Below are 27,824 nucleotides of genomic sequence, written 5' to 3'. Positions count from 1 at the left end.
GGGATGGTCGCGCGCGGGTCCTAGCTCGAGCCCCTGTGAGTCACGTGGCCCAGGCTGCTGTGTTGAGCGCGCGCGTGGGAGGCTGGGCGCGGGCCTAGGACTTCCCGCCCAGGGCGAGGGGCTGGTTCCGTGGCCAGGCTGCCAGGCCCGCTTGTGTTCACGGTGCGCCCCTGCCCGCAGCGCCAACAGGGAGAGCTGCGGGCCTCAAACTCGCGGCCCCTCCCCGCCCGGGCAGTTGCGCAACGTGTCCCTTGGTGGGATGCGCCTGTTCCTACCCGAGCCCAGCCCGTGCTCCGCCCGCCCCTGTTCCCCCAGCCGCTCCCCCTGGGGGTCACTACGGGCCAGGGTGGTAGCAGGGGTTGCGTCCCCTGCACTCACTGAGGCGGCGGGGGCCACGGGAAAGCAGAGCGATGTAGCAGCTTCCTCCACCGCCTCCTCTTAGGTCAAGAGCATAGCGGGCTGGGGCATCCGCTTCCCCCCACCACGGTAGCTGGTCTGGTCTGAGAGATGCCAGCTGCACACATCTCCCCCAGGTCACAGGGCTGCGGTGGCAGCAGCGTGGACTCAGCAGCAAGAAGCTGTCCTAGCATTGCTGGTGCTGGTAGCCACGGGCCCCCTGGGGCATTTTTAAATCGCCGGGGGGGCGGAGGGGGCAGCAGGCGTGACGGATTGATGGGTGGAGGGGGACATGTGGGCTGGCGGGCCGGGCTGGAAGATGCACAAGGGACCTGCAAAGATCCCTATCTCCTCAGAGCTGTTGCGATAGAGGGGATTTGAGGGCTGGCATTGGCTCTAAGGTAAATTGAGTTTGAGACCCCTGAAGGTGGCCAGCTCTAGTGGGCCTGGGTCTGCTTTTGGGAGTGTGTGGGTAGCCAAAAAGCTTTGCTACTTTAATTATAGGAGGTAAGTCCCTTACTCTGGTGGTTAACAGAGCTGAGCTTCATATTGGGATCACCTGAATGCACTCCATGGACTCTAAATGGGCAAAGGAGACCCCATCGTTCTTTTTGTTAAAAAGGAAAACAATCTCATGCTTTAAAGCTGGTCTCCTGATTTGGTAGGGAAGGCTGGCTCCTGGCATGACATAAACTTTCACATGTAGGAAAGCTATGTAAAGCAGAGTGATAAATTGTTCTCCTTAACCACTGAGGACAAAACAAGAATTCGTGGGTTTAAACCGCATCAAGGAGAATTAGTTTAGATGAAAAACTTTTAACCAGAACAAATTACTAAGGGAGGTTGTGGAATCTCTCTCACTAGAACAGGTTAGAGTAGACAAATACATCTTGGGGATGATGTTAATGCTTAGCCCATCCGCTGCTAGATGATTTATAGAATCCTGTTCTAGACTTATGAGTTTTAAATAGGTGATGTTGACACTAATGCCAGTGATACCAAATGAAAACCTTGTAGAAAATTAGGGGAGCCAGATTTTAGTACTTGGAAGCCAAAACTGCAGTTCAGTCACATTTAAAGTTGAGCTGCAGAAGGAAAAAGAGTGGGGTTGTATCTTGCTGTGTTGCTAGCAGACTCCTCAGCTGATCCCGAGTCCTGGGGAAATGCAGTGGGGAGCCAGAGGTCAGCTGGGGAGTCCTGACCTCGGGCTCCCCTCCTGACCCTTTAAAACGCTGCCTCTGCGATTCAAAGGGGCAGCTGCCATTGAGCCTGGGGTCAGCTGGGGACTCCCCAGCTGATCCCAGGCTCCCTGCAGCATTTCCCCAGGACCTGGGATCAGCTGGGAAGTCTGCTAGCGACACAGACTGGTGCTGTAAACAAACTTTATGGGACCAGGAAAAGTTGGCCAAATCCATGGTAAATGTACATCCAGTTAACTAAAATCATGCCTGACCACAGATGTTGCTGGACCAGATAGCTGGACTCTAGGGCTACATCTAGTCTGGCATGATTTTCTGCAAATGCTTTTAACTGAAAAGTTTTCCATTAAAAGCATTTGCGGAAAAGAGCGTCTAGATTGGCACAGACGCTTTTCCGCAAAAGCACTTTTTGTGGAAAAGCGCCCGTGCCAATCTAGATGCACTTTTGCGCAAAAAAGCCCCGATCGCCATTTTCGCGATCGGGGCTTTTTTGCGCAAAACAAATCTGAGCTGTCTACACTGACCCTTTTGCCCAAACGGGAGAGCATAGTATTTCCGCAAGAAGCACTGATTTCTTACATGAGATCGTCAGTGTTCTTGCGGAAATTCAAGCGGCCAGTGTAGACAGCTGGCAAGTTTTTCCGCAAAAGCAAGTGCTTTTGTGGAAAAACATGCCAGTCTAGACAGAGCCAATAGGTTCAAACTGTACTGGGAACAGGAAAGTGCAACTGACATACAACACAAGAATGAAAATAATTCTAAATTCTGTCAAATACACCAAATAAACTGAAAAAAAAGGAAGAATTGTTTTTCCTACTGTTTTCAGTTATATTAATTATCAATGTTATTTATAGAAATAGTAAGTTAAAAAAACATCAGACCGAAATGTGACTTTTAAGTTCGTTTCCCCATAACTGTTACCCGTTTATATTACTATTTTGTATAATTTATTATACTGCCAGTGATGTTTTACTGCCTCAATTTTTTTATATCCAAATGTTTTGCATGTTACATCTTTTTCATAAGTTTTAAAAGAAAATATGGATAACATCTGTTCTCTTAAAAAACTTATAAATATAATTATAAACAAGTATATATCAATAAAGACAGGTGTAGCTTAAAGAAGAAACTTAAGTCCTAATCCTACAAACACTTATGCACACGTTTAACTGCTGTTATGCACATGCATGAATGTTTGCAGGATCGTGGCCTATACTTGTGTCTTGAATCATATCTGATACTATATATCAAAATAATAGGTAAGAAAACAAAAATTTGTCTGGAGTCAATTGGACTGAAATGGTTATCTTTGTTTAAACAATAAAAAGTTATAAGTGTATTTATTAGATATTTAAGATAAAGATTAGATTTAAGAATGTTAGCAAATGTTTATTTTTGTGAACATGTAACCGCTGAATTTTTCAGCAGTTACTTGTTTACATGCAGAGGGGACAGGCAGGCTCCAGGGGGAACCAGATTTTAAGATGGCATCCTGCAAGCACCAGCTCCCACTTGCCTACTCTATCTCCTGCTGCTGCCTCTGATGCAGATGCATTCATTGGTTTTTCATTTCAGCTTTATTCTTCCTTCTTTCCCCAATGATACAGAGGCGGCAGCATAGGGGAGGTGGCTCTGTGGGAGCTGGTACGCACAGGGAGCTGGCTTGAAAGCTGTGTACCAGCCCCTATCTGCCCCCTCAGTGTTCCCTCTCTATCAGAGGCAGCAGAGCTGTGGGCGGGAGGGAAGCAGGTGGTTCTGTAGGCACCAGGTTTTTAAGCAGGCTCCCCATAAGCACTGGCTCCTGCCAGTCTGCCTCCTTGCCCCACAGAATACAGAGGCAACATGCGCGCGTGTGCATGCATGTAATAGTTAGGATTAACTGATAAGACTAGGTTTATTGGTTAATTGTGTAGTCATCTAGACAAACATCCCTAATTAAACTATTTTGTTGGTTGATGGGGCATTTTCAAAATCCTCTCACTCACCTGTGCAGTGATAGTGTTGACTTCGCAAAACATGTATTTCATAAGTGATTAGTTTACAAACTGCAAGACATATCTTACATATATTTTACCTAACCATTACTTTGCTTTTGTATTTTTACATAATATATTTGTCTTTCCTGCTTAACGGCTCCATTTTTACCATTAGAAAAAGCAAAAGTTGTAAGAAAAAAAAAAAATATTTTGGTGTCTGGTTAAGCAATTCTGTTTTGATTTACCTCATCATAGGTAAATGCTGAAACAGAGTGTTGCAGGAAAAAAATAATACCAGTTAGATAAGATGCTAAATCAAGTTCATAGTTATTTGTTTCTGATGCCTTTCTTCCAGGGGCTAAAGTTTAAATTGCATTTCTAGCAAAGACTAACGTGATCATAGCAGTTATTTTGCGTACTGTTTCACATTAAAATGTTGGAGAAATGGAGTTGTTCAGAACTATCTGAATGGAAACAGAGACACACTAGTATTTTTTGCATTTTAAGCTGTGTCTCCATTTTGGTATTTCATTATAATTTATTTGGTGATAGAGGAGAAAGAAATGCATTGCATTTTGAGATGTATTCATTGACTTCTTCCTTTGTTTTATTCTTCCCGCTTTCTCTGATGCTCTTCCTTTGTTTTTTGTTACTAAAACTGACTTTCTTTGCAGATTTCTTAAATGAATAGAGGCACAGTGGAGTTTCAGAAATCAATCTTTGCAAATCAGAATAGTATTTATATGCATGCAATACTAGATGCAGATGATTAAGCACTGATAGACATGTTCCTTAGTCCAGAATATTGCTCACCTGTTGTACTTGCTCCCATAGTCATTTTACCATGAAAAAGAATTCAGATTAATTATTACCCTTTGAGGATGCATAGGAAAGAATGAAATGGAATATTAGTGACATAAAATACAATTTTAAGCCTCCCAAAATGGCACAAATGCACACTGAGCCTGGGGTAAACAGGAATAGTAACATTGATTTTAGTACTGAGGATCTGGCTGGTTCATTACATTTTCTTTTCATTTATGGTGTTGAACCCAGTCACCTGAAAGCAACCTGGAACTGGTCCTCAGACCTACAGTAAAACAAATACCCTCCTCCTTCACCATGTATACAAAACACAAACAACTCAATGCTATTGCTTTTATGACATTACTAACTTGTTACACTCTATTATGGGTTTAATGTTGTAAGCGCTATGTGTGCAATATATTATTAAAATTCAGTATTAGGAGCAGATATAGCCTTAAGGAACTAAGATCTTGCTTTCAAGATCCCAGTAATGATCAGAGAGAAATTCAGGAAATGTTTATCAGCAGCATTATCTCTAAATAGAATGCTTTTCATATTTTTCCATGACGTGTCACTGGCTCTTTGTAAAGATTGACCTTCATAGATGTAAAGACTCAGGATAAACTTGTCATGTAAAATAAATCATTGCACATTTCAATGGAATTGGATAGAGAACTGATATGTCAGTACATATTTAAGACTCTACTAAATAAAATGTGCATCAGCTTGCAAAAAACCCAAACAAACTTCTAGCAGAATCTTACTTTGGTGTGGAATATGAAGACTATTATGTAGGAGCACTCTATGAGCTTAATCTACTCTGAATTCTGGAATTAAGTCTTCCAAGTTTTTTTGTCTCCTTACACAATGCCAAACCCAAACCCAAATTGTCAGTATTTCAAACTCTGTGTTTCCGTGACTGAACAAGTAATTTATTTTTGGAAGTAGATTAGTAATGACATCCTCATGACCCCAGGCATCCAACTTCAGCTGTTTAGACATTCCTGGCTGGCTTACTACAAATACATCTGATGTTCTTATATGGTCTCTTCACTGCCTATGTTGATAACCTTGCCTTGGGGATAGTATTGTGCCTATTGCAAGCAGGTCAGTCTCTTTCATTACAGTATAGATAACAGACAGCCTTTAACACAGAAGGGCAGCATGAGTAGTACAGCAAGATCTTTGGAAGCTCCTCCTCAGTGACAGATGTCTTCCTGATGAGATGCTGACAGTTATCAGCATAATAGAGGGAGGCAGAAACAACAAGACTTGTTTTGCAATGGACTCCAGAAAATTCAGAGCAGCAGTTTGTCAAAATGTAGGTCATATGAGAATATTGGCTGCCTGCCCTTTCTATTAGGGAATGGCATCACACATATTCATCGCAGCCCAAAAGAACCTACAAGATGTGCTTTTTTATGAAAAGGGCAAATGTAGTAGGTGGTTTTGGATTCTGGGCTATTCAGTGTGATACAGGCAGTCCCCGGGTTACGTACAAGATAGGGACTGTAGGTTTGTTCTTAAGTTGAATCTGTATGTAAGTCGGAACTGGCATCCAGATTCAGCCGCTGCTGAAACTGACCGCCAGTTCTGACTTACATACAGATTCAACTTAAGAACCCGAAGTCAGCTGCTGCTGAAACTGATCAGCGGCTGATTCCAGGAGGCCGGGGGCAGAGCAACTCTGCCTAGGGCTTCCTGTAGTCAGCCGCTGATCAGTTTCAGCAGCGGCTGAATCTGGAGTCAGTTCCAACTTACATACAAATTCAACTTAAGAACAAACCTATAGTCCCTATCTTTTACGTAACCCGGGGACTGCCTGTATATCTCTAAAGGTTCTTTATGAGACCTGACCCTATTTTGCTGGGGCATACCAGAATGAAATGGTTTCCCCTAGATCTGGCCTGTTTGTAAATATACTGATCACATGCTTATGAATACAAACTTAAACAAGTCAAATGGTCATGAAGCACCTTAGAGATGAGCAAAATGTAGTTCGAGTTTTCGTGGGCACAACCCACTTCTTCAGATGAATGGAGCAAGGGGCACAGATATATATATATAAAGCAGAAAAATAGGAAGAGCAATAATAAAATAAACTCCTGTCAATCAACGTGTATGTGGTAAATGAGGCTAGATGTCCTGAGAGCAAAATACTTCAATGCAAAAACTACAGAACCACCCCCCCCCAAAAAATCAACCTTCTGGTGGCATTTGATTCAAATGATAAAAATGAACTTGCATCGGTCCACTCTGCTTTGGATTGTCACCAAGCAGAACCTGTCATCAGCATGGACATGTGTTCTCTGGAATGGGGATTGAAGCATAAAAGGAACATGAATCTTTAATACATCAGGTACGTAAATATCTTGTCAGTTGCAATGCCAGCTACAACAGTGCACTGCAAATGCCTCTTCTCACTTTCAAGTGACATTGTAAACAAGAAACAGGCAGCATTATCTCCTGCAAACTGTAGCCAAACTTGACTGAGAGATTGTCTGAACAAGAAGTAGGACCAAGTGGACTCATAGGCTCTAAAGTTTTACATTTCTATTTTTTAATTGAGGGTCGGGAGTTGTATATAATTCTACAATTGTAAGTTCTACTTTCATGATTAAGAGATTTATTTCAATTCACCTAAAAGTATTGCAATGCAGATTTTAGTAAAAACATTTGGTAACCAAAAGTATAAAATGGACATTGTACACTGTGTTGTAATTGAAAATGAAGACAACCACAAAAAATATTTAAATTCTAATTACTTGATAGTTCATGTATATATTATATGTATGTTGTGTACGTGTGACAGGATAATGCCATAGTCAAGGTTAAGGGTTCATTGCTCCTTGTTTTGTAAAATTAAAACTAATTTTTAAACAAGTGTTTTCTGCTCCTGTTTCTTAAAGGTCCAGGTGATTGTTTTCCTCTAACTGCAGTGTCCCTGCCCGGATGTTGTACCAAGAATTTATTGCATATCTGGCAAATAGTAGCAGCACATTTTTGAAAAACTAAGTTTTCGCTGACATTCTAACAGGGTGTGCCATAGCAACCAGGCTGAGGAGCAGTGTGACAATTGGAAAACAGTCACTTGGGAGGAAGAGCTGCTTAGGTAGTCTAACTGCAACATTGTTGTAAAAGAACAAAGACCATCTAGGTAGGAAAAACCTAACCAAACCCAAAATGATCAAGAAAAGTAGTGAATAAGGGGAAGCTGCCAGATACAACTTGGATAAAAATACACTAGGAAGTGTAGAAATAACTGCTTTTAATTAAAGCATAGAAAGGGAAGAGACCACCCAAGAAAAGTTTGAGGCAAAACTATGTATTTTTACAAAGAAAAAACAGATCCTCAGGGATTACCTTGATAGAAACACCCAGCAGTATCAGAGAAAGGAAACTACATTACATGAAATAGCAGCTGAGGACACATTTCATGGTGCCATACTCACCTTAAAGCATTCCTCCTTCCTCACTTAAAACCTTTACCAAGAATAAGGCTTTAGAGGGAATGGAATACCAAGATTAGTAAATATTCCTGTGCATGGTTCCTGCAAATAGTAACAGGGCAATATGTTTCAACACTCCTTGAGTTCCCCTACCCTAGACAGGCCAGGAGGACAGTAGTTGAAAGAAATTCATTGATGCTTTAAAGCAGTAAGCAAAAAGGAACAGATGCATGTTGGCTCTCATGCCTCCAGTGAGAGGAGTGAGAAAGATAAGACACCAACTAGTCTGCACTTCCAAAATAAAAACTTCCCCCTTTTGGAAGTAAAGAATGTAAGCTGATTTCTGGGATTTGCTATGAGCATCATGTGTGTGTTTTTGGGGAGTAAGAAGGAATTTCCCACTCAGTGCCAGGTTGACCTAAGCAGGTGAGTGTTCTCAGCTGCCAAAGGAGCTAGTGGATAGCTTAGGTTGTAAAAATCTTTTATTTCAATTTGGCAGGTGATGAGTGCAGGTAATCATTAAGGGGGCATCTGGTGTCCAGACAAATCAGAACTCTGAGTAGATTAGGAGAATGAAGATATTTATAGAAACTGAGGAATCATGTTGGGGTTCCTAACAGCAAGGAGACAAACCCTTCATCCCTATTCCCCTAACCCTCATACAAGGGGAGGACAATAGAGTTTCACATACAGTCCTAGGACCATCTTAATTAAGTGGGAGGACAGTCAGCCAGCAGCTGGAATGTATTACAAAAGAAAGATTACCTGTGAGAAAGTTGGGGCTGTGCACATGGAAGAAATGTAATAGCTGATTAACTCTTTTTCATCTTACTGTTTAGAATGAGAGCAGCACAAGTAATTTCATTGAATTTATCAAACATGAATGATCATTAGCATAAGCACACCAAGAATGTATAGCTGAATAAAGTTTCAGGGGGTAGCTAAGTTAGTCTGTACAGGAAAAAAAAACACCCAAATGGTCTGGTAGCACTTTATAGACGAACAAAGCATGTAGATGGTTTCGTGGGCACAGCCCCAGCTTTCTTCAGATGACCTTTAGTAGCTATTAATCTTGTCTTACACTGCAAAAATTGTTTGGTGTGAGTGAAGGATGTGCCCATATGATTAAGAAGAAATAAAAACTTTGAAGATAACTAGAAGACATCCATTGTGTCTTGAGGCTGAATTAAATTAGCACCATTGACAGAACCCCAGAGACAGGATAGAGGCCCCCTGGAAAGAGAGAGAGAGAGACAATGATGGGAAGCCTGACCATCATCAAAGGATAACTCTGGAAAACAGATTAAACACCTTAAGAATGAATGATTGCAGCATGACACTACAATATCAATAGACTCAAATGTAAGTTTCCATTTCAGTCTATGGACACTGTAGCTATTACAGACCTGGAAGCCAAGCCTCAGTCTCAAAGGAACCACAACTGGCCTGGCCAGTAAGAATGACTTGAGTCACAACAGAATGGTAGCTACGGACCATCTGCAGGACCTCTGTGTGGATGTGGGCTTGTCTTTATGAAGCATATGCTCACTGCTTTTCTACTGCATTTTCAATAAACGTGGTGTATTGCTTTTTCCCCTGAAAAAAATCCCATGTGCTTCTTTGGGTGTGTCCACACTGCAGAGTTTTCGGAAAAAACAGCCATTTTTCCAGAATGCTGCAATTGCATTCTTTCGACAGAAAGTTGAAAGAACAGAGGAGTTTGACAGTGGTAAACTTTTCTAGGAGGAAGAAGCCTTTTTCTGAAAGAGCTCTTTCGGAAAAAGGTGTGTGTGGATGAGGAAGGAGGGTTTTTCCCCCCAAAAGAAGAGGCAGCCAGGAAAAAAAGCACAGGTGCACTAGTGGCTATTCCGTCCATAGTAATCACAGCTTAAATGCGGGATATCTTCCGGAAAAAACTTTGAAAGAAGCCTGCAGTCTAGATGTAGCTTCATAAGCATAAAATCCACAGCCTGTACAACAACTTTTTTCCCCAATGCAGTCATTTGGTAGTGTGGTACTGCAGGCATCTCATCTAGATGAAATTATTGGCTAAGAAGTGGGAGGAGGAGGAAGCTAGCACCGTGGAAATGTGCCCCCCTCCTACTTGAATGATCAGCATCACACTGATCTTATTTTTTCCAATTCCTGTTACCCAAGTTGCAATATTCAAAATGCTTTCGCATTTGAAAGAGCTAATCAGCATGAACACAAATCACAAAAGCACATCAGCAGCACAATTAAGGAAAGAAAGAATTGGTAGCTGTGCAATTGCAAGTCTTCCCCACCCAGTCTATTTCTGCTTATCAAACAAACTTCCCTTCAAAGACTAAAGCTATTAGCACAAAATGTTAATTTAGGTACCAGTCCTTTTCATATTATAAAATTGAGTATCACCTCGAGTATGTATAAAGAAATACTTGAGGAAACAAACCTTTTATGAACTGTAAATTCACTAACATTGTGGCTACATCTACACTGTAGGTGTCTTGCACAAGAACTTTTTGCACAAGAGTTCTTGTGCAAAAAGTTCGTGCATAAAAGCATGTCCACACTGCTATTGCTTTTGCGCAAGAGCATCCATGGCAGTGTGGATGCTCCCTTGCATAAGAAACCTGTTGCCCGTCCACATGTCTTTTTGTGCAAGAGCTCTTGCGTAAAAAGGCTTATTCCTCTTGTGCAAAAAGCCCTGTGTTCTTATGATTTATTGTACTTTTTCTTGCACAAGAACAGCCGTACTGGGTCAGTCCAAAGGTCCATCTAGCCCAGTATCCTGTCTACCGACAGTGGCCAGCACCAGGTGCCCCAGAGAGGGTGGACCGAAGACAATGATCAAGCGATTTGTCTCCTGCCATCCCTCTCCAGCTTCTGACAGACAGAGGCCAAGGACACCATTTTATCCCCTGGCTAATAGCCTTTTATGGACCTTACCTCCATGAAATTATCTAGTTTATCTTCTCTTTAAACTCTATTATAGTCCTAACCTTCACAGCCTCCTCTGGCAAGGAGTTCAACAGGTTGACTACATGCTGTGTGAAGAAGAACTTTCTTTTATTAGTTTTAAACCTGCTACCCATTAATTTCATTTGGTGTCCTCTAGTTCTTCTATTTAGGGAACTAATAAATAACTTTTCTTTATCGGCCCTCTCCACACCACTCATGATTTTATATACCTCTATCATATCCCCCCTCAGTCTCTTTTCTAAACTGAAAAGTCCCAGTCGCTTTAACCTCTCCTCATACGGGACCCGTTCCAAACCCCTTATCATTTTAGTTGTCCTTTTCTGAACCCTTTCCAAGGCCAAGATATCTTTTTTGAAGTGAGGAGACCACATCTGTACACAGTATTCAAGATATGGGTGTACCATAGTTTTATTCCAGGGCAGTAAGATATTCTGGGTCTTATTTTCTATCCCTTTCCTAATAATTCCTAGCATCCTATTTGCCTTTTTGACTGCCGCTGCACATTGTGTGGAAGTTTTCAGAGAACTGTCCACGATAACTCCAAGATCTTTCCTGATTTGTCGTAGCCAAATTTGCCCCCATCATACTGTACATATAGTTGGGGTTATTTTTCCCTGATGTGCATTACTTTACACATTTGGAGTGTGGATGCTCTGCAAGTTTTTGCGCAAAACAAACTGTTTTTGCACAAAACCTCTGCAGTGTAGACGTAGCCTGAGTCTTAACCAGATATCAAGAGTGGGTACCTACACTTTTAAAAAAAAAAAATGAAGACTTTTAGTAACAAGAAATTGTCACTTCACAAAGCAGTTTGAGGTATTTTATTTATATAGCAATCTCTTTCAAAATGACATTTTTATTACAAAAATGTAAAAATCCAGCTAATCCAGAAACATTGAGACTTTTTTCCTGGGTTTTCAAATTCATTGGTCTTTGTTCCCAGATGCTTTTCATTACAATATCATCCCTCACATCCAGTCTGATTACACAGGTGCAAAAATGTGCCAGAATGGCCTGGAATAGATAAATACATTGAGAAAGGCAAAAGCTGTAAAAGCTAGATTCATGCAACAGATTCTACCAGGAAAAAACCCTCAAAAATAAAGGCAAGTGAAAACTAGAGCTTTCTGCAGGTGCCTGAATTTTTTTTCAATCATCCTTGTCTTTCGCTCCATGTTTAAGGATGCGTGTGAATTCAATGTAGTTGAAATTTCCTTTTTTGTCAATTGGTGCCTCTCTGTATAGCTCATCTACTTCTTCATCTGTAAACCTGTCTCCCATTGTTGTCAGCAGCTCTCTCAAGTAATCTTCTTGAATGACCCCTGAAATATAATGTGTACAGCAAGTCAGGATAAACCAAAGAGTTTGCTTACTGGATCTTCCACACATGTACTGATTAAGAAATACAGCCTTTTAGCATTAACTCCAGGGAGAAGGAAAAGACACAAAGCTGTCAATGTAAGACCACAGAAAGCCAAAGTTAAATTTTGTAGCTACATTTAACAAGGTTAGATGATTTTAATTGCCAGAGATTACATGTTTAATTGTACAAGCTAAGATTATAGAAATGTACCATGGCTCAAAGTCAAGCTGGAACACAACTGGATCATGTTGGCTTTTACACTTTAGCTTGGTCTGATAGCAGCAAAACAGACCATGTAGCCAGACATAAGTCTATATTTAGATTTAGGAGAGTCTTAAAAAAATTCTAGATGGAGGTTTGTTTTAATGGATCGTATTCACTTGTCTTAAACACTTTATACTTAAATCTCCTGAGAATACACTTCAGCTCACGAGTTAGTGACAGAGCTGACTTGAGTCTAAATGTCAAGGCCACAGATGTGCAGGAAATACAAATATTTTTAAAACTTTAAAGATATATGTACCAATTCAATATCAAATTCTAAGTCATTGACACAGCATGGACTACAGCAGTCTAATCAGGGCCTTGGGACATGCGCAGTTTCCTTTGCCCTGCCCCTCCATGCTCCTGGCAGGGTGGGAAGAGGCTACAAGTGCTCTCCTGCCCCTAGGACCTGATTGGCCTGGGGGTAGAGGAGTACAGGAAGTCTCCTCCCATTGCCAAGGGCATGGGTGCTTAGTGGGGAAGGGGGCCAAAGGGGTTCCTCCAGACCAATCATGGTCTGTGGGTGGTGAAGCCCAGAAGCATCCTGGCCCCACCTCTTTCATTTGGGGCCCCGCCCCTTGAAGTGGCACCTGGCAAAAAGTTGCCCACCCCGATCTACTCCATCCCTTCCAAGACCCTACCCCTTGAGGCCATGTCCTCTCCAAACCTTTCCACTGACCCACAGAAAAATAAATCAGTTGGGCACCACACAAGTGAAGCAAAAAACTCCTCCCTCACTGATGTGGCTACCAACTGGAGACACCTTACTTTTCTGGCACTCCAGCCCACATGCAGTGAGGGAGAACTGAGGTTCAGGGCTTCCCATAGGCCAGATTTACTTTTCTGGGATTCCAGAGTTAATGGATTTTGTGGGCCTCCTTAGGCTTTGGAGTGGGGAAAAATGAAGGGCTCAATGTGTGGGACAGGACTGCCATCGAGTGGGATAGGGATGCAGGATCTGGGTGGGAGGTGGGGTGCAGGACAGGGTGACAAGGGTAGGGTCTGGAACGGAGTTTGGTGGCAGGTTGGGGGGAGTAACACAGAAAAGGTGAAAGGGTAAGAATGCAGCCCAATAGCTAGTTGGGGAGAGAGGCAAAGAAGTGGGGAGTAAAGGAAATGCAGCATTTTTTTTTCCCTCTCCCTCTCCCTCTCCCCCATATCCCTCACCTAGCCTGATCTCCTGCATTGCCCCATGCCCCTCAATGCAATCCCTGCCTGCTCATCCCTGTGTCCCCAGCACACTCACCGGCAAGACAGCAGTTCTGGGACTTGCAGCCTCCTGGGAGTAGTGCTGGAGTGAGGAGGGCAAAGTCTCTTCCCTGTCCGGGCCAGCCCTTTGCCTGCAGGCAGTGGCTCCAGGGCTGGGGCTGAGAAAGGGGCAGGCAGAGCCCAAGGCTGGCTCCAGCCTGGCTGGGTTCAGTGAGGTGCTAGAGAAGGAGCTCCCTGACCGCGCACACAGCCCGTGGGGAACAGCTCGGTCCCCAGTGCACCACGTGTGCCAGACACCCAGTCCTGCCCCCTCCCATAGCAGGAGACATGCTGGGGAGACACACGTGTACATGCATGTGCACTCTCCCCCACCGTCCAAAGCTGGCAAGTTAAGAGGAACAGTTGCCCCTTTTTGATCCAGCCCAGCTGGAGCATGGCTCAACCTTGGCAGGTTGAACCCGCAGGCAGCGGGCCTGGCAGCTGCCCCTTTTTGCTCCAGTACAGCTCACCATGGTGTTCCAATGTTGCGCCATACTCCAGCTGGGCTGGATCTAAGAGGCAGCCATTTGGCCAGCTGGCTGCAGCAGTTGACTCCTAGGTGCACCACAGTCGACCAATTGGTGACTACTGGACTACAGTGTCAGGCTGCGTCTACACTGGGCCACTTATTCCGGAAAATCAGCTGCTTTTCCGGAATAAGCTGCGAGCTGTCTACACTGGCCCTTGAATTTCCGGAAAAGCAACGATGCTCTACTGTACAAAATCAGCCGCTATTCCGGAAAAACTATTCTGCTCCCGCTCGGGCATAAGTCCTTATTCCGGAACACTGTTCCGGAAAAGGGCCAGTGTAGACAGCCCAGTAGTCTTTTCCGGAAAAAAGCCCCGATCGCAAAAATGGCTATCGGGGCTCTTTTCCGGAAAGCGCGTCTACATTGGCCACAGACGCTTTTCTGGAAAAGCAGCCTGCCAATGTAGACGCTCTTTTTCCATAAATACTTATAATGAAAACTATTCTGTTTTAAGCAATTCCGGAAATTCATGCCAGTGTAGACACAGCCTCATAGTCTAGTGCTATGGGGAACCACCCCTCACATGTGAAACACCTCTCCCCCTCGTACTGTGATTAAACATTGCTATGGCGATAGCTTTTTCTTGTGTCAAAAAATTAGGTTTTACACATATTTTAGTTTTCTTTTCAATATGGTTTAATAGGAGAAAGTGAGGAGTCTGCAAGTGTCAGAAGTCAGTTCTGTGAATCACCAGCAAGTCTCTGTGGGCAACTAGTGTCCAATTAACCAACTAGAAACTACTGTTCTAAGTTTTAAAAAAGTAAGAAATTTAAGACAGATCTCAGTGCCCATGTATTAGTTTTTGAATGGCTCTACAGACCTATTGGTGTGCACTAGAAGTTTCCAACAGTACCACACTAAATGTACACAAATGGACCCTTACTGCACACCAGCAGAGTCCATATGGGAGAGCTAATGCACAATAAAGGGGAGTGCATTAGGATTTACATCCCTGCAGACATGCAATTCACCATATAGACAAATACTTAGAAGCCCATAATACATTATTTGCCCAAGTTCATTATACATTTACAGTGATGGCCGAATTAAAAAAAAAGTGATTAAGATTCAAAACCAGACAACTCAGCATTGATATTTCAGCTACATACCAGTTGCTTCTTCATCAAAACAAGCAAAAGCATTTCTGATTACATCTTCTGGATCTGTGCCATTTAGTTTTTCTCCAAACATTGTTAGGAACATAGTGAAGTTTATTGGGCCTGGAGCTTCATTCATCATGGCATCTAGGTATTCATCAGTGGGATTCTTTCCTACAATAGAAGTATTCATATTTGATAGTCATTATAATGTGTTTATTCATTGACTCACTGACATTTGTTAATACCGGTATAAACTGACATCTTTTATATACATTTGAGCTGATTTATGAAAGTTACAATAATCGCAAAAGCATGATTGTAACAGGCACACAGCCATTATATAATGGCTAGTTAATAGCCTCCACTGTTGTCAGATAATAGCTGAGAAATAAATATTACCAAGGGAAGCGAGCATGTCATGCAGGTCTTCTTTGTCAATGAAACCATCTCTGTTCTGATCAATCATGTTGAAGGCCTCTTTGAATTCTTGAATTTGTGACTGATCAAACATTGCAAATACATTGGAGGTTGCGCGCTGAGGGCGCTTCTTAGTGGTCTTTGTCTTTGCCCTTTTGCTAGACATGATGGTGGTTGGATTCTAGGGAAGGAAAAAAAACTGATTAAAGAGTAGGAAGTTAAATTTAAACAGGTATCTAACAATTAGAGATGTGTATTAAATTAGGTCACTATTCTTTTTAAAAGAATTTGAATTCTGGATAACGTGCAAATATACATATATCTACACATTTACCATCCACCTTTTATTATAATTGTCTTTCATTAGACGCTTAACTGTGATGTATACTTTGGGGTGCAGAGGAAAACTCTTGTGGCTTGACAGGAGTTTGCATCAAGCTGGTCCTTGAAAAGAAGCCCCAGATATCCATGTCCCTCTATTACAGCACATTATTCAAGCATTGAGGGGTTAAACACATCCATTTATATTTGGCAGGCGGGGGGATGGCTAACTTGGCAATTACAATTATATAATTTTGGTTACTTTGCCAGAACGTGGCCACAAGTAAACCCAGATATCTGGAAGAGAGGATTCTCCTTTACTTTGAAGTTAATTTACTGTGTTATATTAGTAGAAGAACATAAAAATACTCAGTCTGAGACCAGAAAGAATGGCTTTTATATTTGTTTGGATTAGGTGGTTAAGAACAAATTCACAGCATTCCAGGAAAGTTGGGTGTGTGTTAAAAGTTCTTTCAGGATCATCAGTCAGAGGGTCTGGTATATGTTGGGGGTGAGTGAGGAGTCTTGTAACTAAACCCAGACAATACACTGCAGTTTTGTTAGCAAACCAAGAAACCTGAACAAATAAGGCATATCAATAGGTGTATTATAAACTATGAAATTTCTCCATTAAAGGGACATAATCTAGTACATACTGAAAGTGAAATCATTTCAGTTACTATACAAGTCTATGTGGTTTTATAATACACTTTAAAAAAGTCAACCATCTATATTGCAAGTGTGAAAGACTACACAAAGCATTTTTCAAATGTGCAAGCAAATAAAGAGTAACCTCAAACATTACAACTAACATTTAGTATTCTATAAAGCTGGTTTAATTGATAACACCGGAACAGATCCACTAGTTTGAAATGTAAATACTAAGGCCTCATTTCTGCAATGGGATCTGCATGGATAGACCTTTGCACCCTTAGGATATCCATTGATTTCAGACCTGCCCATACATTTCTAACTGCAGAATCAGGGCCTTACACCGTTAGTTAAAATATAAGAATTGTAGGTAAAGAAGATTAAATATTTAAAGAAATATTTGTAACACCTAACTTTATTATAACCGGAGCAACGTCTTTTTTCAGATTTACTTCAGGCATTGATTGATAGCTAGCACTCTGTATAGCCAATTTTTCTGTTTATGCCCACATAGCAGTAAGGTAGAAAAACATTTTGGCAACTTAAAATTTTATATATCTAGCTGTAAAGCCAGAAAAGTCAGATAAATTCAAGAGTAGGTGTACCTTGAAATTATTTTTAAGTGAATTAAAAATATTGTAAAGTTGACAGTCTCTCATTGACCTATATTTCTATCCATATCAACAGGAATTTGGATTTAATAATTTCTCACAAATCTGAAGCTAGTTTAAAAGTGACCTACAACTAAAGATGTTACACAGAATTCCTCAGCATACTTAGACAAGGTTTTGTTATATGCCATACATTTCTTTGCTCCATGAATGAGCATCAGGTGGAATGCCTGCAATTAAATTTCAAAGGAATCTTAAACACAAGCTTGTGTTTACTTGCAACATCCTGTTCAGCTAATTTACATTATCAAATGCTGATCTTTAAAACAAGCTACTTCTAAAAGTTAATTGCACTTGTGAAGAGAGCAGATCAATGAGTCTCAGAAAATAGTCTTTCAGTGACTTCTCAAATAAATTGCTTATAAGGTTACATTGGAGAAGTCAGTCTATCCAAAAGGAAAAGCAATTAAAAAGAAAAAATCTAGTTATTTAAGTGTGAACTTCTGCTTGCTTAATGCAGTTACTTAGCTATATTTAGTTAACACCCCACCCAGTTAAATCTAAAGAGGTCAGAACTCTTTTGTCCACTAAGTAATATTATTTTACCTTGTTTTGTATCCAGGAGAGAAAGTAAGCACTTTACTAAACCTCTGTAGGGTAAAGAGAGACGACTGCATAAGTTATATTCTTTCCAGTCTACAAATAGCATTACTGATTTCATCCACTGATTAATTCTCCCCTTTTAAAACTTACCTTCTATATAGAATATTCTTCTGGCATATGAAAAACAAACTTGTATGCTCAGAACTAAAAATAACCCACAAAGCTCAAGTGCAAGTCACCCAGCAATGCTCATTACATTACATTATCACAAAACAATCTCCCTCAAATAAGTGTTCAGAGTACAATGAAAACTGTTTTTATGTCAGGAAATTCATTTAATTTCTCAATTAACACCTCACAAAGCACAAAACTAATAAGCTACCAAGCTGCTTTTGAGACAAGAAAGATTTTAAAGGTCTTAAATTGGACACACTTAAAGTAGCAAAATAGTAATAATTCATCCTAATCTGAACCTCCAGCCAGATTTGCTGCTGCCCACAACAGTGTCATATCCTCAACACTTGTTAATGACAATCCCCTTAATTTTCTGAAGTTCTTCAATGTGCCCTGAAAACTGAGACTGTATTGCAAGGTAAGGGGCTATAAATCAAATATACAGATGGGAATCCCTGACTCTCTCTCTCTCTCTCCTATAACTCTATTCTGTTGTGAATGTAGGAAAAGAAAATACTATTGCAGAGATTAGAGATAATCCATGGAGGAAACCCCCCTCCCCTCCCTCCGAAAGTCCAATTAGAGTTCAGTTTGGAAAAATCTTCTACACCGTAAGGGGTGGAAGGAGAGGAGCGGGTTCGGAGAGATTATGGAATCAGGAAACTCACTACAGACAGAGAAAATAGCAAACAGTATATTTAATATGAATTTGTAGTCAGTTATGGCACTAAAAGGCAGGAGCAATTTTGGACTGCACTTAGAGAAGCATGAAGTTTCATGGGGTAATAGCACATCTCTACAGTTCTGGTTAATCAGGCCTAGAATATTGTGTTCAGGAGTATACTTAGGAGTAACTAAAATAAGGCTAAATTTAGACTGAACATGAGGGTTTCTACATACACATTGAATCATCTGACACACTGAACAGAACAATATATAAGGAATAATCTTGCTGTGGCATAACAGAATAGAAACATTTAGAAAGTTTTTCACCTAGGTAAATTTTTCTTGCTCTCATCAGAAGTTTACGATTAACTAGGGATGCAAAAATGGGGTTAAAAATATAACTATATAACTAGTAAAAATCCTAGCAGTTATACACACTACAGGCTTTGCAGTATAAGCTTGATAGTGCAGAGCCTGCAGCAAAGCCACTTCCCCAGGAGCAGGGCCACCAAGGACTGCTGCAGGCCCATTACCAGGGAGGAGGCTTTGACATCCCTGAAGAAGGCAGCATATAACCTGTGGTGGAGGGAAGCAGTGGCCAGGCCTACCAGACAGGGGCTGCTCCTGTGGACCCTGCATGGTTGGATCAGTCCTGCATCACATACAGGTAGAGAGCTGCTCCAGCCCCTATCCATTAACTGGAAGTGGTAAACCTCACCTGTTAAAGGTGTGGTTAACTTTTTACACCACTAGTATAAATAGCTACCATTGCCACCAATGTGTTCACTTGTTATGAAGTGAGGTATACAATGTTATTGTACAGCAACAACCGTCTCTACCTAATTTTTTTGGTCACTGATAGGTTGTAAATACCAACCTAGATGCTGATCTGGTAAATTGCCAGATTGGTCATTTGTGAGTATCTATTGTTTAAATTGAAAGAGGACCTCCAACAGATTATTACTTGGCGATTAGGTAAGAATTAACACCAAGAAATGACGGTTTGGGGATATAGTGCAGTACTAATTTCTGTATTGCAGGGGCTCCTAGAAGCCCTAGCCCAGGGTGGGCATTAATTTTTGACCTGGGGCCACTTCAGAAATTTTTAAAGGCTGCCCTGGAAGGGGTGAGGCCAGGACACCTTAATTGGTCTGGCAGTGAGGGAGCACACAAAGTCTTTGTCCCTCTGCCCCCCACCACAAAGAACCACCAGCTGTTCCAAACAGCTGGTGGTTCCCTCTAGGTACCTGTGCCCCTGGCAGCGGGAGGAGACTTTGCATACTCCCCCCAGGTCAATCAGGGCCTGGAAGCACTGAAGTCTCTCCCTGCTGCTCAGCTGGTAGTTGACTCTGAGCACAGGCACTCTTGCTGGCAAGGGCAGAGAGCAAGTCCCTTGCAGGGCAGGAGGAGACTTCAAACCCTTCCCCCTTCCCCCCATCCTCAAGCCCTGATCGATCTGGGGGATCATGTGAAGTCTCCTCCCACCCTGCCCCCAGCCTACAAGGGTGCTTAGAAGCACTGCGCTTCTCACATGGGCAAGAGGAGACTTTGCACACTCTCCCTGCCCCCAGGCCGATGAGGGCTTGGAGGCAGGGGAGCATACAAAGTCTGCTCCCACCTTGCCAGGAGCACGTGGCACTTCTAAGCATCATGCACTCCTTGCAGGGCAGGAGGAGACTTTGCATGCTTCCTCTCCACCCTCAATCAGCCTGGAAGCAGCAGGGCCTCTGCAGGCTGGACCAACTTGCTTGGTGGGCTGGATTCGGCCTGCAGTGGCCTTTTTGCCCACCCCTGTCCTAGCCCCATTGTTCTTGCCACTATAGAAATAGAACAAGATGACTATCCCAGCCCTGAATATATTGGATTGTGAGATCTTCATTAGATCTTACAGTTATAAATCTAAGGAAGGGTGGCTTTTGTATCCTGGGTTTACTTTTACTATTTCCAAATTGCAAGAGCATATACCAGAGCAAAAATAAATGCAGTATTAGCCTAACACTAAACCGGATTTAGTTCGTTACAAAATATGAAGGTCTGGGAATCATTCATGAACTTTTTGTAGAAGGACCTAACTTGTGCTAGTAATTTTTTTGAGTTTGTTGGTCATCACAAGAAAACATTTGTTTAGGTAGACTTTTGCAAAAATTCTGAAAGCTGGTGTAACAAAGTTAAAAGATAGCGAGGGTGCCATTGTACTAAAGCTATGTTGATCATTTAACCATCATATGTTAGTACTATTACTTGAAAGATATCAAAAAAGTTATAGAAATGGTTATGTAGTAAGATTCTAGGAGTGTTACTTGTCTGTCACTCTGAAGTCTACAACGTTTGCTGAATTAGTGTGCAGGAATGGAAAGAGTTACAAAAAGCTCATCAGTTTCAGTCATCACTGGGATTCATGGTCTATCAGCAGGCCTGTTTGGATGGTGACGGGGAGATGGGGGAGCACAAAGGGAGTAACTGCTACAGACTCAAGGGGAGGCCTGGAGCTCCTGGCTGCCACAGAGCTTGGGCCTCTTTGAAATGCTGTGTGAGCACTGCAAGCTCCTAAGGCTGAGGAGAGGAAGTTTAGCAATTTGGGCAACACTAAAGACTGATTGACCCCTCAGCTCCACCTTCCGCACATGGCCCCAAGGCCCACAGAGGCTGTCAGCCCCACTGCAATATTTAAGTTCTCTACCATTTTGCCTTTACAAATTACACCTATAATGGTGTACAGCTACAGGAGAAGCCAATCACCACCCTTGCTTGCAAATTAGCTGCAAAGTAACAACTTCTAGATTGTATGAGGGAGACTGCACAGACAAATTTACTGGCCATAGTGCCAAAACTACGATACAGACTTTCAACTACTGTAGTATATTTACTCTCCTTCTATAATTCTTCTTGCCCCTTCACGTGTGAAGGGGTGGGTGGATTAAAACCTAGTGACTAGAGTTTAAGGGACCGATAATAAGCCTTTCATTTCTATAGCACTGGTATGAATCAATCAGGTAGCATCTAATGTTTAGGTAGTGAGAGAGACCAAAATTGACTGCCTTCTTTTAGCTGTATGACAACATGTGGGATGCAAGCAGAAACACGGAGATTTCTGATATGCATTCCCATAACAAGAAAACTCACCAATCACAACTGGAAACGTGGACAGCACATGAAGAAGGTCAATGACCGACTACTTTATTTTAATATGCTCATCAGGTTACTATTTGTGGATGCTACTAAAGTCTGATAATATCCTTTCCCATTACTTTCTCAGTAGTCACCTTCCAAAACAGCCCGGTTGTACGTTGCCTTGCTCTCAGACCTCTTACTCATGCCAGTATCACACTGATCTCAGCTTAGTTTATTTAAAAAATTCAAAAGGGGATGTTTGTCACATTTTATTGATTTTGTACAACTTCCAGTATTTTAACGAATGGCTCATTAAAAACTATGTAGACAATAGGAACAGGATCGGACTCAAGTGGCCAATGCAGAGGGTCACAGATTGACATGCCATAAGCTTTTAAGGTTTCTTACATCGAGACAAGCAGAGGTAGCCTGGATCACATGATACCAGAGATACGGGGGAAACCTAGTCTGTTTGCTGAGTACAAGTGTATCATTTCTCAACCACCAGACTAAGTGCGAGCGATCGGAGAGCTCAGCATTACACCAGCCGGGGTGGCTCCCTGCCATGGCTTTCTGCAACCGTTTCCTGCCGGTCCCTTTCCCAGGGCGCTGCCCAGCTCGGACCCATCCCTCGCCAGACTCCTTAGAGCTACCAAACCCAACGGGATTGAGAAAAAGCTCCCGCCGCCTCCCAGCTCAACCGGCCACCTTGTCAAATGCCGCGGCCCCGAGAGCCCCCCGGGCCAGCGCAGGCGCGCTTGTAAAGTCACCAGTGAAACCGGCACCAGCCTCGGAACAGCGTGTGACACCGGCCGCCTCCCCGCGCAGGAAGGGCCGCTCAGCCCGGCTGCGACCCACTCGCCAGCCCCCACCACGGACAGGGACAGCAACTCGCCCCCGCCCGCCCGCCGGGGCAGCAGGGCCGGGCAAGGGCGGGGCAGCGGGACCCAGCCCTGCCCGCCGGTAACACCCAGCTGCAGCCAGACCTGGCGGTTAGGCCGCCTCTCGCCCCCTGACCCGCGCGACGTGACCTCACCTGGCGGTTGCAGCAGAGAAGCGGCTCGGGACTGGCAGAAACCGGCGACTGCTCCAGCTGCCCCGACACTTCCCGAGAGAGCGCGCTGGAGCGAACCACCGCCCGGCCAACAGAGGGGGAGGAGAGGACACGGGTTAACCCGTCGGTGGGGAGAACGCGCCAGTCAGGCCCAGGGCTGCGGCGCAGCGCAGACACCTACAGGGAGAGCGCGGCTGCTCCGGACCCCCGCCCAAAGAACTTGGTTGGGACCGCAATAGCTCCCCCGGGATGTGATGGTGCGGTCCTGTGCGCTCACCGCATTCCAGCGGGTGGGGCGGGGCAGGGAGAGGGAGCTGCTGATGCCCTTGTAAGGAAGCGTAGGGCGTTTCCGGTTGGTTGCGGTTACGACACAGGATTCGTACGCGTCGCGGGTGTGGCGGAAGCGTCCACACCCCGAGCTCTTGGAGCAGGCGCTGAGGTCTCCCGGCCGCCGTACCTCCTCCCCGCGCCCGACCCCGGGCTAGAGAGACTGGGTGCGGGGCGCATGCGTAACGGGCGACTCGAAGAGGCGTCTCCTCGCGTCGCTGTCATTGCCGCGCGCTCCCTGAAGCCCAACTGCCATTTCCAACGGCCTCCGAGTCCCAGCTGGCACCGAGCCGCAGAGAGTCCCTCGGTCCGAGCTGCCATGGACCTTCCTCCTTCCCTCAGCTGTCACTCAATGGCTGGATTTCCGAGTATCCCGGCTGCCATGGGCTCCTCTCCCCCCCCAACTGTCACCCAGCCACAGCGTGTCCGAGTAGCCTGGTGTTAGGCCCTAGAAAATTAGGCCTAGTGCAGTTATGCTAAAGCAGATGTAACAAAGGTTTCTGGGTAGTCCCTGGGCAGAACTGGAGATAGGTTCAAGCAGGGGTGCACCCTACACGCTTGCTCAAGTTGCAAAATGAGATAAGTAAGAAGCTGCATTTTTATACCTGCTGTGATGAGGAACAGTTTGTTTTGAGAACTGCTAAGGAGACTCCCTGTTTCTGCCCTCCCCCCGTTTGTTCCAAACTCCCTGTTTATGTTCTCCTTTAGCCATAACAAACTGTCTCCTTGTTGCCCAGTACCTGTCTTTTGGGCTGATAAGAAATTGCTGATGCATTATGAATTGCTTAAGGCCATGATGTATAGTTGGCCAGGTGTGCATGGGTACTAAAAGTTTCTAACCGATAAAGGAGGGTGGGTTGCTTGGGCAAATAGTCTATGACGCGACGGAACTGTCTATATAAGCCTACCTGTTAATGAAATCGTGGCTGGTTCTCTTTGGAGACGGGCCGCTCTCTATTGTAAGTGCGCACTATTCAATAAAGAGCTTGTGATTGGATCTTGCTGGTGTTGCCTGTCTCTTTGCGGTCAGACAACGAACAGAGGCCGTCTAGGTTCGAGTCCCCGACAAAAATCACTATCTGCACATGGCACATGGCCGTGCACACTGCACCACAAGGCTGCACCCAGCACAGAAGTCTGCACCCAGCTCTAGTTTGCACCCAGCACCACGCCCTGCATTGCACTAGAGACCATTGGAGTTTTTCTGCCTTGAACTCTATAAAATCTAGAATTCTGAGGAGATCGGGTCGGCAGTTTTCTCACTACACCTTGGAGAAGAAGGAGTTGTGTCACATAGGAGACCGTGGTGAAGGCCCAGTCTAATCTACCTGATTTTACTCCTGCCGCCCTCAGAGTGCTTCGGCCCATGCTATGGCGATAGCCCAGCATCGTGAGCCCTAGCTACCTGATATCCTACCCTAAATCATCAGGACCGAATAAAGCCTCTGGCACCAGCTGTGGTGAAGGCCCTCATGGTGTTTAGAATCGCTCTTCGGTTGCATCTCACAAACCGCGCATCTGTCAGCCATGCAAGCAGAGACTAACATCACATTGAGCGTCTCCCTACTTCACCAAGGATGCCTCAGTGCTCCTCCCCTGACACCTACCTTAGCTAAAGGGTTGAAGGCCCTGAACAGCAGCTGCCTCTGACGGACTAAGTATAACATTCTGTTGCCAGTTATATCGTTCCTGTCCTCTTTTATTTTCAGAGGGTGAGGGGCTGGGTTATTGATCCAATGTTGTGCTATTGTTACTTACCTGTTGTATATCAATACATCCTTATTTTAAATTTAAAATCTGACATGTGTCCTTGATTATTTAACGGGGCTGAGGAATAATCCGCCAATGACAGATACGGTGGTTTCCAGGCCAGACCTCCTTCTGGGGACAAAGGCACTTTAACATCAGATCAGAGCAGGCCCCATTAATATTTTGTTTACTAGTGCGCCTTTTCTGGTAACAAGTTAATGGAGTTGGGGGTGGAGGGAAAGGGTTTGAGCCAGCTGGCTTCATGCCTGCCACATGTGAGCTGTAAGACTGGTTCAACCTGCCTTTTCTCCCCCCCCCCCCCCCCAGGTCTAAGGACAGACAGACTTAAAGCAGACTGCATCAGGGCTATGTCTACACTGGCGGCTTCTTGCTCAAGAACATCTTGCACAAGGGTTCTTGTGCAAGAACTCATGCGCAAGAAAATGTCCACACTGCCCTGTGTGAGATGTGCTTTTGTGCAAGAGCATCCATGGCAGTGTGGACGCTTTCTTGTGCAAGAAAGCTCTGATGTCCATTTTAGCCATAGGGCTTTCTTGCGCAAGAAATCCCTGCTGAGCGTCCACACTGCCCTCTTGCGCAGGAGCCCCTGTGCAAGAGGGCTTACATCTGTTAAAAAAGAGCATAGCTCTTGCGCAAGAAGCCCTCTCTTACCACGCTGTACTGTAAATCTTCTTGTGGAAGAGCGGGTGGGCAGTGTGGACGCGCTGCGGATTCTTGCGCAAGAACAGTTGTTCTTGCGCAAGAACCCGCCAGTGTAGACATAGCCCAGGAGTCTTTTTGCTAGTCCAGTGGAAGCTGGACTCTCTTGGCAGCCTAGAATGTAGCTAAATAGTTTAATTCATTAAGAGCTGAAGTCACTGGTTTGGCCTGGAGCCAGACCCATTGCAGCCAGTGGGGCAGCTGGTGGGAATGATTGGTGGGCCAGTAGGCGTGGTGGCAGGTGGAGCAAGTGGACCACAGGAGCAGCTCAAAAGTGTCATGGCCTCAGGCTCAATGAGGGGAGTCATCAGGGTGATGTGTCGGGGTCCGCACTGACAGGACAAGAGCTGTAAGTGGGGCGTTTGAAGTGGGGTACGGAGAAAGTTTGGATAAGTGAATGGAACCCTTACATTGTTGGACTGGTGAGCCTGAGGGGCAAAGGACATTGCTCAATCCCTTGGAGCTGGGATGGTTACTTGTGGGGAGTTATGAACTCTGTTTGTGGTATTTTCCCAAGTTAATGCCATGTGACTTCTCTCTCTCTTTCATTAAAACTTTATTTTCCACACTCAGACTCTGTGCTTGCGAGTGGGGAAGCATTGCCTCTCAGAGGCACCCAGGGGTGTGTGAATTTCCCAGGCTACTGGGTGGGTGCTCAAGACGGTTCCATGTGAGATGGACCCCTAGATATTGAACCCGGCCCTGGCTGCTGCCGGCCCTACCCAGCAGAAGGATTACACTTACATGACTTTGGAAGGAAGTTAACTGAAACCAGAAAAGTCACTTATTCTAGACTTTGAGGCTATGACTACACTGCAGGCTTTTTGCACAAGAACATACGTTCTTGCGCAAAAACTTGCAGAGAATCTACACTGCATGCGCGTTCTTGCACAAGTAAACTTACAGTACAGTGTCAGAAACCAGGGCTTCTTCCGGAAGAATTATTCCTCTTCCCATGAGGAATAAGCCCTCTTCCGCAAGAGCTCTTCCACGGGAAGGCAGTGTAGACAGGCAACATGAATTTCTTGCGCAAGAAAGCCCTATGGCTAAAATGGCCATCAGAGCTTTCTTTCGCAAGAGAGCATCCATACTGCCATGGACGCTCATGCACAAAAGCACATGGCAGTGTGGACGCGCTGTTGTGGAAGACCTTTTGCACAAGAACTCTTGCGCAAAACAGTTCTTGCGCAAGAACCTGCCAGTGTAGACATAGCCCATGTGTCCATAAGGGGAGTTATACCTATAGTAGTTTAACTATGCAGATATAAATATACTGGTATAATTGCTCATGTACATAGATCCTGTAGCGCCTGCCTCAGAGAGCTTACAGACAACACAGGGAAAGCAGGATTTAAATTTAGACAGAGCCCACTGTAGCAGAACTCAAGTAAATATTTTCAAATCCACATAAGCCAGGGGTGAGGGCTTCAGCACTGTGGCATTTGCCCGGGCCTCAGCTCTGGCATGACCGTGGGACTGAAGTACCGAGTCATGGTGCCTCCCTCCACCCCCTTCCAGAGCTAAAGCCCCAAATCCCAAATAGGGTGGGGACTCTCAGGGAAATAATCATTGGGAATTTCATCCATGAGACAAACGATGAAAGAAGGAAGTATTATTTGCAGTTAGAGAACTACAGCCAGATAATATTAAATGACCTGTCCAGGGTCATGCAGGAATTTTGTGGCAGAGCTGGGAATTGTACCCCAAAATAGTAAACACATTCAAGAAAATGGTGATGAACTCACAGATATCCCACATGCAAAAAAAGACTGAATTTTGCTGTAGAGTTTGGTTTGTTGACTCCTGTTTACTTAACTCTTCACGCGTCACTCTAAACATGTAAGATTTCAATTTTACAAGCATCTAAATATCATTCCTTGCTGCATCAGAGCCACAACTATCTTTTCCATCTCCCATAAAACCACAGTTGACATGAAATTTTCATTCTCAACTGCCAACAGAACCACCACTGTTATTTCCAAAAGGCATCTGTCATAAAGCTGCAACTGTTTTTCAAGTGTCATCTTGGAACGTCAGCTGTCATATCCAGCTGTCAAGGAACAACAAATACCTTCTCAGCTGTTATGGAAACTTCTGAATGGTGACACACTGCAGTCCAGTGTATAA

The 27,824-nt window shown here is 44.0% G+C and overlaps 1 protein-coding gene across 2 annotated transcripts; it reads right to left on the bottom strand.

The window, feature by feature from the left end:
* Positions 1–11,594: 11,594 nt before the first annotated feature.
* Positions 11,595–23,333, bottom strand: LOC102459140 (myosin regulatory light polypeptide 9). 2 transcript variants are annotated; one of them, XM_075920928.2, is made up of 5 exons: positions 22,884–23,333; positions 17,900–17,943; positions 15,693–15,891; positions 15,303–15,464; positions 11,595–12,110 (listed from the first exon to the last, which is right to left on the bottom strand). In XM_075920928.2, the coding sequence occupies exons 3-5, from the start codon at positions 15,874–15,876 to the stop codon at positions 11,938–11,940; spliced, it is 519 nt and encodes a 172-aa protein (XP_075777043.1). In that variant the 5' UTR covers positions 15,877–15,891; positions 17,900–17,943; positions 22,884–23,333; the 3' UTR covers positions 11,595–11,937. The 2 variants fall into 2 exon arrangements, with proteins under 2 accessions (XP_075777043.1, XP_075777042.1); XM_075920927.2 differs by lacking the exon at positions 17,900–17,943 and having other exon boundaries at positions 22,884–23,304.
* Positions 23,334–27,824: the final 4,491 nt, after the last annotated feature.

The sequence above is a fragment of the Pelodiscus sinensis genome, chromosome 2 (assembly GCF_052426305.1).
Source record: "Pelodiscus sinensis isolate ZL-2025 chromosome 2, ASM5242630v1, whole genome shotgun sequence".
Classification (NCBI taxonomy): Eukaryota; Metazoa; Chordata; order Testudines; family Trionychidae; genus Pelodiscus; species Pelodiscus sinensis.
Note: the sequence above shows the minus strand (reverse complement) of the source record. Positions and strands in the feature narration are given on the sequence as shown.

Excerpts from the sequence above, each read along its gene's own strand:
- LOC102459140 (XM_075920928.2), bottom strand. The coding sequence starts at position 15,876 with ATGTCTAGCAAAAGGGCAAAGACAAAGACCACTAAGAAGCGCCCTCAG. Across the intron at positions 15,465-15,692 it reads TGACATGCTCGCTTCCCTTG|GAAAGAATCCCACTGATGAA; the intron begins GTAATATTTATT and ends CTTCTATTGTAG. Across the intron at positions 12,111-15,302 it reads TTTTGATGAAGAAGCAACTG|GGGTCATTCAAGAAGATTAC; the intron begins GTATGTAGCTGA and ends ATTATATTTCAG.